Below are 11,943 nucleotides of genomic sequence, written 5' to 3' on the forward strand. Positions count from 1 at the left end.
CAGACACATGCCAACCCAACACAGTGCACCCAAACACAGTGCAACCCAACACAGTGCAACCCAAACACGTGCAACCCAAACACAGTGCAACCCAAACACGGTCAACCCAAACCAGTGCAACCCAAACACAGTGCAACCCAAACACAGTGCAACACAGACACAGTGCAACCCACAGCGCAACCCAAACAGTGCAACCCAAACAGTGCAACCCGACACAGTGCAACCCAAACACAGTGCAACCCAAACACAGTGCAACCAACACAGTGCAACACAAACCCAGTGCAACCCAAACACAGTGCAACCCAAACACAGTGCAACCAGACACAGTGCAACCCAGACACAGTGCACACACACAGTGCAACCCAAACACGGCAACCCAAACACTGCAACCCAGACACAGTGCAACCAGACACAGTGCAACCCAAACACAGTGCAACCCAAACACAGTGCAACCCAAACACAGTGCAACCCAAACACAGTGCAACCCAAACACAGTGCAACCCAAACACAGTGCAACCCAGACACGTGCAACCCAAACCGTGCAACCCAAACAAATCTCAAGGAACAGAACGGGAACATCTCCTCCAAATGTCCCCCTTCTGATGGTTCATTGGACGGAGAATTGCCGGTCCATGGTTGCGCATGCACACGGCAGCGACCTGTGGCTGTCGCGCTGTACAACTTGGTGCCAGCCACACATGGACCCAGCCTGCCAGACAGGGCCTCCTGTGACCCCCCTCGCCAACCCCAGACCACCCTCCACCAACCCCTGCCGAAGCCCCCGCCCTGGCAAGCGTAACTGCTCCCCCGACTGTGGCAGCGCTGGACACAGTCCTCAGCCGCCACGCGAAGTTGATGAAAACTCAGAGCATACGCGCCCCACGCCATCAGGAAGTCGGCCCATCGGAGGCGGAGGATCGGGGGAGGGCCTTAGGCGACAATCGCTGAGGCCGACCCAACGGCCATACCAGAAAACAACAAACAACACACACGCCCCCCGATGACGCCGTTTTGGGAGGGGCGGAGCATCTGAAAATGGCAACCGCCCACTATTTTGGCGTCAAAACGGAGTCCTCCGCCAATAGCCCGAATGCAATTTGGGCGTCGGCAAAATCGGAAGAAATCAGCCGATTGAATTTTTGAAGAAACATGTGTATAATTAAAAAAGGACATACCAGCTAAACTTCTGATACTGCAGTTGGAATTCCTACATGGACTATTACTCAGTCCTGATAGAGACAAAAAATGGGCACCCTTTTTCAAACCGAGGCATTCAAAGGAACCAATATAATCAAACCTGAACTGTAATCTCCTGTGTGAACAATGGAAGCTGATTTCCTTCTCAGCAGAAACTATCTTCTGTGAGTTATATCCCAGGACATTTTATCATGTCCCCTTCCAGGAATGAACAAGAAAGAGGGTTAAAAACCAAACTGCAAAGCGGTCGCTGTTTGTTGCTCTAGAGTTCCAAATGCGAGGTGAGTGCTGTGAGGATCACAGCTTAAAAACATCTAGGCAGCCCCTGCTTTGCAGGTAGAAGTCTGATCTCTCTCTCTACATATGGCTGGAAAACAAGTTGTCAGCAAAGCCATAGTCCAGAAAGGAAGCAAGACAACTTCCTTTCAGCCAACCTGCAAACCAAGAATTTCCAAAGCAATTGCTCAACGCCAAACTCAATGCTGCTGGAACACCCAACTTGATGGCCGCAATGTTACACCATTTACTCTTCATGACAAGCCAAAGAATGTCATGTATATCTTCTAACGCGGAATCACTTCTCATTTATAATCTTGTGTATATGGTGGGTTTTATGATTTTTCCCCTCACATTTGGACCTAATAAACTCACTCCTTACCTCAAGAATCCGGATTAATGGGGGAGTGCAGTGAAGGGCGACCAATACTGATTCTTGGGATGTCATACGAGGAGAGATTAAGTTGGTTAGGATTATATTCATTGGAGTTCAGACGAGTGAGAGGTGGGGCGGAATTCTCTCAGCCCAGGCCGGGCCGGAGAATCGCCGGGACGGGTGCAGATCGCAGGACGCCGCCCCAACGCCATGGTCAGCGCGCCGCCGATCGGGGCCGCTCTACAGGGCCCCCCAAACTCTCGGCACGGAATGGGCCGAGCAGCCCGTAGACAAACATCCGAGTCCCGCCGGCACCGTTTCACAGACCGGGTCTTACCTGGCAGGACATCGCGTTGAATGATCCGGGGGCGCCTGGTGGGGGATGGGGTGCAACGGCAGTGGGGGGGGGGCTCCGCTGTGGCCTGGCCGGCGATTGGGGCCTACCAATCGGCGGGCCGGTCTCTCGGGCTGGGGGCCTCTTTTGTTCTGCGCCCGCCTCTCTAGTCCTACACCATGTTACATCGGGGCCGGTGTGGAGAAGGGAGCCACCGCGCATGCGTAGCAATCGCGCCGGTCCCACTGCGCAAGCACAGACCCGCGGCGCCCATCTGATGCCGGGATCTGTAGGGGTCTGAATCGCAGCTCCTGAGGCCATGTTGACGCCGTTGTGAAACGCGACGGCATTTACGACGACGTCAATACTTAGCCTCAGGATCAGAGAATCCCACTTGGGATCTCTTAGAAACATGTCAATTCCAACAGGATTAGACAGGCTTTATTCAGATAGAATGTTCCCGATAGTGGGGAGTTCAGAACTAGGGGTCATCGTTTGAGGATAAGGGGTAAACCTTTTAAGACTGAGGTGAGGATAAATTTCTTCACCAGGAGAGTGGTATATCTGTGAAATTCACTACCACAAAAAGTAGTTGAGGTGAAAATATTGTGTAATTTCAAAAATAAATTAGATATAGCTTTGGGGCTAAAGGGATCAAGGGATATGGGGGGAAGGGGGGAATCAGGGTATTGAACTTGATGATCAACCATGATCATAATGAATGGGGGAGCGGGCTCATAGGGACGAATGGCCTCCTCCTGCTTCTATTTTCTATTCTTCAATGTAAATTGGCTTCTTTTAAACCATACATACATACTGGGGAAAGAGTTCACAGGGAACAAATGCTTTTTAAATTAACCTCGTTCCAACCAACTGAGGCAGTTGAGTAAAGACGTGGAGATGGTTTATCCTTCCTCGCCCAACAGAATGATAATTTGGGGGTATCCTGGTCAGAATTATAACAAACAGGGGGCTTCACTCAGAGATCCTTTGTAAATCACCAACAGTTCGATTTTGGACAGCTGGGACAGGGGTTCCATGGTTTGTTCCTTCTATAATAGGGACCACTTAATGGTGCAGATGTTCCCTCCAGTCTCCTTGTACTTGCTGCAATCTAAACTCTGCATCCTAATCCCAACACCCCCCCCCCCCCCCCACTATCTCCCATTACAATACACTCTAATCCCAACACCCCCCCACTATCTCCCATTACAATACACTCTCATCTCCACCCAACCCCACTATCACTCCCATTACAATACACTCTAATCCCAACACCCCCCCACTATCACTCCCATTACAATACACTCTAATCCCAACACCCCCCCACTATCACTCCCATTACAATACACTCTAATCCCAACACCCCCCACTATCACTCCCATTATAATACACTCTAATCCCAACACCCCCCCCCCCACTATCACTCCCATTACAATACACTCTCATCTCCACCCATCCCCACTATCACTCCCATTACAATACACTCTAATCTCCACACACCCCCCACTATCACTCCCATTACAATACACTCTAATCCCAACACCCCCACTATCACTCCCATTACAATACACTCTAATCCAACACCCCCCACTATCACTCCCATTACAATACACTCTAATCCCCACACCCCCACTATCACTCCCATTACAATACACTCTCATCTCCACCCATCCCCACTATCACTCCCATTACAATACACTCTAATCTCCACACCCCCCCCCACTATCACTCCCATTACAATACACTCTAATCTCCACACACCCCCCACTATCACTCCCATTACAATACACTCTAATCTCCACCCACCCCCACTATCACTCCCATTACAATACACTCTAATCCCAACACCCCCTCACTATCACTCCTATTACAATACACTCTAATCCCAAACACCCCCCACTATCACTCCCATTACAATACACTCTAATCTCCACCCATCCCCACTATCACTCCCATTACAATACACTCTAATCCCAACCCCCCCCACTATCACTCCCATTACAATACACTCTAATCTCCACCCATCCCGACTATCACTCCCATTACAATACACTCTAATCCCAACCCCCCCACTATCACTCCCATTACAATACACTCTAATCTCCACCCATCCCCACTATCACTCCCATTACAATACACTCTAATCCCAACACCCCCCCCCCCCCACTATCACTCCCATTCCAATACACTCTAATCTCCACCCATCCCCACTATCACTCCCATTACAATACACTCTAATCCCCACCCCACCCCCACTATCACTCCCATTACAATACACTCTAATCTCCACCCATCCCCACTATCACTCCCATTACAATACACTCTAATCCCAACACCACCCCACTATCACTCCTATGACAATACACTCTAATCTCCACCCCCCCACTATCACTCCCATTACAATACACTCTAATCTCCACACACCCCCACCCCACTATCACTCCCATTATAATACACTCTAATCTCCACACACCCCCCTGTCACTCCCATTACAATACACTCTAATCTCCATTCCCCCCACTATCACTTCCATTACAATACACTCTAATCCCAACACCCCCCCACTGTCACTCCCATTACAATACACTCTAATCTCCACACACCCCCACCCCACTATCACTCCCATTACAATATACTCTAATCTCCACACACCCCCTCTATCACTCCCATTACAATACACTCTAATCCCAACACCCCTCCCACTATCACTCCTATTACAATACATTCTAATCTCCACCCTCCACTATCACTCCCATTACAATACACTCTAATCTCCACCCACCCCCAATATCACTCCCATTACAATACACTCTAATCCCAACACACCCCCCACTATCACTCCCATTACAATACACTCTAATCTCCACCCCCCCACTATCACTCCCATTACAATACACTCTAATCCCAACACCCCCCCACTATCACTCCCATTAAAATACACTCTAATCTCCACCCCCCCCCCCCACTATCACTCCCATTATAATACATTCTAATCCCAACACCCCCCCACTATCACTCCCATTACAATACACTCTAATCCCAACACCCAACACCAACATCTAATCCCCACTATCACTCCCATTACAATACACTCTAATCCCTCCCCCCCCCCCCCCAAACCTTCTGTGAAAAAGACAGGACCTTGTTTCCATTGCACTTTTCCAATTGCTGTGTGGTGGCTTTGCTGACCTTGTCTCTTAATGGCATCCCCATGGGTACATCATCTTTTGCTGCTTATTATAACTGTGCATCTTGTTTTATACTATGGATAGGGGCAGCAGGGTAGCATGGTGGTTAGCATAAATGCTTCACAGCTCCAGGGTCCCAGGTTCGATTCCCTGCTGGGTCACTGTCTGTGTGGAGTCTGCACGTCCTCCCCCTGTGTGCGTGGGTTTCCTCCGGGTGCTCCGGTTTCCTCCCACAGTCCAAAGATGTGCGGGTTAGGTGGATTGGCCATGCTAAATTGCCCGTAGTGTCCTAATAAAAGTAAGGTTAAGGGGGGGGTTGTTGGGTTACGGGTATAGGGTGGATACATGGGTTTGAGTAGGGTAATCATGGCTCGGCACAACATTGAGGGCCGAAGGGCCTGTTCTGTGCTGTACTGTTCTATGTTCTATGATAGGAATGACTTTACACTGTGGCAGCATTGACATTAATGACTGACAGAAGCTTGTTGCCAATTGTTCAAAATGGTTACAACTTGGCCATCAAGCTGCATCACACTTTGCGTGTCAACGTCTTGATGCTGAGTGGCAAACAGAGAAGGAAAGGCAGCAGAATCTGCACCCTGGATCCCACTGCCTTGTGGGACACCCTGTGCCATGTGCTCTCAACTCTGCGCAAACCCACGGCCTTGAATAAATATTATCCCAAATCGAGGGACTGTTGCTGCTAATGGAGAGGAAAGGCCCCTATGCTATCCTTGCTGTCTGGCTTGGGTAAATGCCCAGTGTGAACTGGGTCACAATGAGGACAAGGCTCCAACTCTCTTACCTGTGGAGAGGAACAGGCTGCCACACCTTTGCCAGTTGCCTGCACTAAGTATCAATTGAGTGCTTTACACCTGTCATTGCTGTTGCTAATCTGCAATGCAAAGCATGGATTTGACTGGTAAATTGTTGCTGCTGTGGTATTTGCCTATAACTAATTTGCTCCATGGTTTTCTTCCCTCTTGTGTGGTTTTATTATCTAGGGATGCAGAATGGATGAACAGAGATGCCCTCTTCCACCACCTCTTAAAGTAGGTGCTATCTGTTGCTGTTCCCTGCCAGCTTTATAACCAAACACTTAGTAAAAATACCCTAATAATAATAATATAATAATAATCGCTTTCTATTCAATACAAGATGATTAGGAGCCAGTCAGCATGTACTCAACAGCCCAGCTTCACAAACAATTTCTCTATGAACAGCTGTCAGAGTTCAGAGACACTGGGGGCACCTTTGGTCTGGACCAGGTAACAAGGTTCAACACTTCACACGCAGTGAGAGTACCTGGGCTCAGATAATGACACGGGCGTACCACTACACAGACTGCAGCAGTTCAAGGCAGCTCAACACCACCTTCTCAAGGGCATGGGCATGAATTGCTGGCCTTATCGACTATGCTCCCATTGCTGAGAATACATTTTTTAAAAAGTTACAATACTCTCTGCCACAGACTAGCCCTTCACCATCCTGATTTTCCATATGGTGACCAAATGCAGGGCTAAATCCTGAGGGGAGGGAAAACCCTTTTGCTCAGAGTGGGAGATCAAATCAGCCTGTCTGTGGTTGCACTTCTGAGCAGCCAGCTGTAGAATAGCTTTATTATATATTTTTATTGAATAGCATTGGACTAAAACCAAGGAGACGGGTTTTTAGGCAGTGACATGGAAACGTAAAGACGTCGGGGGGAAAAAAAATCATCAATTTTTTATTTCATTCTTTGGACATGGCATTGCCGGCAAAACTGGTACTTATTACCCATCTCTCATTGCCCGAACCAATTGAGTGGTTTATTAAGCTGCTTCAGAGGAACGTTAAGAGCCTAACACACTAGCATGAGATTGGAGACACACACAGGCCAGGGAAGGACAAAATGATTTCCCTCCATTTGGGTCATTAGGACAGTACAGCAGCTCCATGATCACTTTTACTGATAAACAATGTGCCCTCTAAGGTGTGTAGCTGTGCAGCAGTTGGGAAGTGCCACACGCTGGACTATTCCTGTTCCTAATTCATGTGTTTGCACACAGTGAGCAAACAGGCTGGGCATGAGCGGCATTTCCTTTAAGATGCACAATGTGCCTGTCAATCGGAAAGAGGTTGCCTTTGCAACTAGCCAGCTGCATACGACATATGTTGGAGATATTGCTATTTTTTCAATTTGCAAAGTGTTTCAAATTGAATTCAAATTCTCAAGCTGCCATTGTGGGATTTGAGCTCCGTTCCCGATAATGCACGGCCAATAACAATGACTGGAGGGTTACAGTCCAAAAATAATGTAATAATCAAAGTCATACACTCCGCAGATCATTGTTGCTATTGAGGAGCAGTCACTCTGTCTGATTGCCTCCTCCAGTAATCCGCAGAGCCCCTCCTATAATCCTGCCTGAGATCTTTGACTTCATCCCGATCTGGAATGAGAGCAGGAAACGTGCTGGTTTTGTGTTTCACTGCTGGGCTGGTTAATGCCCCGACCAGTAAACATCACAGCCAGATTTTAATATAAAAATGTCTTGAAAAATACTCATATGAAACATCACAGACTTCAGTGATCATGTAATAAAATTACTTTGTCTTATATGTTCCAGACAGAAGAAGATTATATTCCTTACCCCAGTGTTCATGAGGTATGGCACCCTGATTGTTTGTTTATTTTTTCATGACATGAAGATAATGATATTTGCCAAAAAATGCAATTACTTTTGCAACTAGACACAAATTCAGATGTTGTAAAAAGGGTCTCCATTGTTGTTATAAGTTTACACTCACTTGGATGCTTTATCTACTTGTGCAAACGCCTGTACTTCTGCCTGTGCTGGTACACAGCGTTCAACCATCTCAGAATGAACAGGCAGACACATTTACTTGCGTCCAGTTGGCTTTTTACTCTGGAACATTCAGGTTGGATGATGAGGGGGGTTTCCCTACTCTCTTGTTGGCTGTGCTGTTGGGCACTTGTTGATGGGATTAGATTCCAGCACTACGAAAGATGGGGAACTACAATTCATTCAAAGAGCTTCTAAATTTAACAACTGGACCATAGGTTCTATCTGCACAATTTGGAGTATTGTGTGCAGTTCTGGTCACCTCACTATAGGAAGGATGTGGAAGCATTGGAGAGGATGCAAAGGAGATTTACCAGGATGCTGCCTGGTTTGCAGGATAGGTGTTATGAGGAAAGGTTGAGGGAGCTAGGGCTTTTCTCTTTGGAGCGGAGGTGGATGAGAGGCGACTTAATAGAGGTTGATAAGATGATGAGGGGGATAGATAGAGTGGACGTTCAGAGACTATTTCCTCGGGTGGATGTAGCTGTTACAAGGGGGCATAACTATAAGGTTCGGGGTGGGAGATATAGGAGGGATATCCGAGGTAGGTTCTTTACTCAGAGAGTGGTTAGGGTGTGGAATGGACTGCCTGCTGTGATAGTGGAGTCGGACACTTTAGGAACTTTCAAGCGGTTATTGGATAGGCACATGGAGCACACCAGAATGACAGGGAGTGGGATAGCTTGATCTTGGTTTCGGACAAGGCTCGGCACATCGAGGGCCGAAGGGCCTGTTCTGTGCTGTACTGTTCTATGTATAAATGTTGTCAATTTTATTTCCTTTCAGGAAAACATGTCACTAGAAAGATATTCTGGTGAACCCATATATTTATAAAAATCATGTCATAGTTATCTCAATGTCTCAATTCTTTGCTCCATCATTATAGCAGTGCCAAAAAGCCCCCCCCCCCCCCCCCCCCCCCCCCCCCCCCCCCCCCCCCCCCGGCAGCTGACGAACCTGTACACTTCCAAGGTGAAGCCTATTTAGAAGACGTGCTGAAGGTGGTAAGGGGACAGAATGTACTCTGGGTGGGGGACTTCAATGACCATCACCAAGAGTGGCTGTGGCACCATGACTGAGCAAGCTGGACTTGGCTGCTGAACTGAGTCTGTGGAAGGTGGTGAAGGAACCGACAAGAGGGAAAACCTACTTGACCTTGTTCAATTTGCCTGGTACAGATGCATCTGACATGAAAGTATTGCTTGGAGTGCCCATCGCACAATCCTTCTGGGGACAAAGCCCTGTCTTCACTACTGCTTTGTTAAATGGGGTAATCTTCAAAAAGACCTAGCAGCTCAACACTCGGCATCCATGAGGTGTTCTGGGACATCAACAGCAGCAACAGATTGTGCTCCACCATAATCTATACCCTCATGGCTCAACACCTCCCCTACTCTACCATTACCACCGAGTCAGAGGTTCCCTTCACACCCTCCAGTACCAATGCGCAGGGGCAGCCATGTGTGCCATCTACAAGATGGACTGCAGGAACTCATAAAGGCTCCTTAGGCAGCACCTTCCAAACCCACAACCACATCCATTTAAAACAATAAGGACAGCAGATACCTGGGAACACCATCGTCTGGAGGTTCACCTCCAAGTCACTCACCATTCTGATTTGAAAAAATAATCCTCATTCCTTCACTATCACTGGGGCAAAATCCTGGAACTCCCTCCCCAACAGCACTATGGGTGTACCTACATCACATGGACACTAGCGGTTCACGAGGTCAGCTCACCACCACCTTCTCAAGGACAATTAGGGATGGACAATAAATGCCTGCCTAGCCAGCAACATCCTTTGACCAGCAGAGCTGATCGAGTGTGCTCAATACTCCGATGTTGGGGATGCCGATCTGAGCAAGAACACTGACCCTGGGACTTTGGGTTAGAATCAGAGTCTCCCGACAGTTCCATGTTTTTAACCTGGATATTTATCCAGGAAATGTTAGATAAAAATTCCGAGTATGACTCCACCTGACTCCCCTCCCACCTGACCCATCCTGACCAAAATCCCACTACCCAACACCATGCAAACTCCTCCAAACAATCGACCCACTCATCCACCTCTGCACCTCATCCACCTGCCTCCCTATCCACTTACCCTACCCACCCGTGACCCTGCCATTTGATCCACATGCTACCTCACCCACCTGCCAGAATACCCACCTGCCACCCTATCGCCTTACCCATGTCACTCACCCCTACCACCGTGTCCACCCTAGCACCCTCCCTCATTCATTAATTCATCCGCTGGCCCACTCACTCATTCACTAATGTTCAAACCGGATATTTTAGCTGCCTTCCCCCTACCAGTGCTGTAAAAAGGGGCACGTCGTCTACATAGATTCACTTTGACGCTCTCTGTGTAAATTCTGACACTAAGAAATGTCTTTGATTCGTGGATCAGAGACCCGAGCCTTTTGAACATGTCTTAGGAAGTAGGTAGTTTTCAGTCTGGTCAATGTCAGAAACACTGGTTCCAACTCTCAGGGAACAGTTGGGACAATGAATCTGAAGGCATCTGTTTTTAGTCAATCAGCTTTGTAAAGTACGTTTGCCATGTTGCAGGTCAGTTCTCTGGTTATTATCTGAGTAACCCCTGAAGAAGCAGTCGACACAGTGAAAGGTGAAGTTTCAGCTGGGAGTTCCACTGGAAATAGAGAGAAACCTGCAGAAATTCTCCCATCAAATCCTTCTCTCTACCTCGCCCCACAAATCCATCTTCTCATTCTCAGCTTTTCTTGACTCCCTGTTTTATTTGTATCGTTGTGCTCAGTAATATTTATATAACTTAAGTAGCAAAGTATTCCGTGCAGTGTCACAGATCAGGGTCCAAGCACATTAGGAATTTTCCTCCCAAGCTTCAACTATGTCCTGTCTTACCTTTGTGGTGGTGAAATCAATCGCACTCTGCCCCACTCTGTCCTTCCCTTTTTAAACAGTTTAAAAACCCAAGTTTGTTGCTGTGGATGACTGCTATTCCATTCGTCAATATTTACATCATTTTTCAATTTTGCAGATCTTAAATCCTTCACTGAATTTCTCTATCTTACTTTGAACAAAATCCTCCGCTTCGTTCCTACCTACCTAGATGTTTGATCCTAACTGTCTTTATGCTCTGTTCCATCTGATAGTTTTTCACATCTCGAGGTGAGGGGATTAGTTGAGTGTTTTGGTCTTTATTCTAGGTCCTGCAACGTGAGCTTCCTTATCCTATCATCCTGCTCCCTCAGTTTGGAGGTTACTGGATCGAGGGAACAAACCATGAGATAAGAAGCTCTCCTGAAACAGAGCAGCTGTCATCTCCTCCTTCCAAACTCAAGTTGGAATGTAACTCAATCGCCAAACTTTACAGGAAACAGTTCTTGGGAAAGGTATGAAGAAACTGAGTGAGCTGAGATATACAGAAGAATCCATTGGTTGTAAATAAACTTTCTGGGACAGAAATAAAGTCATGAGTGCATTTAAGAATTGCAGAAATACTACGTAGAAATTCTAAAGTTGTGACCCACAATGTATAAACACTCACCCTGTTCACTTCCTGTCTCCGAATGGTCCTCTTTCTTTGGGTTTCAATGGCCAACATCTACAATATTGCACAATGCAAATCTCAGTCTCCATTCGTAAATATATCGCAATGACCACGGGACCCCCAAAGCAACAGTGTGGACAGTGATTGCAAACTGTTGCCCAGGCACCACATGCGGCCCACCTGGGTTCTGA

General features: G+C 47.4%; 1 protein-coding gene across 22 annotated transcripts in view; it reads left to right on the top strand.

The window, feature by feature from the left end:
* Positions 1–11,943, top strand: part of LOC119979250 (RAP1 GTPase activating protein) — a 705,159-nt gene that overhangs the window by 579,272 nt on the left and 113,944 nt on the right. For all 22 annotated transcript variants that reach the window (XM_038821204.1, XM_038821202.1, XM_038821208.1 and 19 more), the window contains 3 exons: positions 6,379–6,426; positions 7,981–8,019; positions 11,409–11,594. In XM_038821204.1, coding sequence (XP_038677132.1) covers positions 6,379–6,426; positions 7,981–8,019; positions 11,409–11,594 — 273 coding nt within the window. The remainder of the gene's footprint in view (positions 1–6,378; positions 6,427–7,980; positions 8,020–11,408; positions 11,595–11,943) is intronic.

This window comes from Scyliorhinus canicula, chromosome 16, assembly GCF_902713615.1.
Source record: "Scyliorhinus canicula chromosome 16, sScyCan1.1, whole genome shotgun sequence".
Lineage (NCBI taxonomy): Eukaryota > Metazoa > Chordata > Chondrichthyes > Carcharhiniformes > Scyliorhinidae > Scyliorhinus > Scyliorhinus canicula.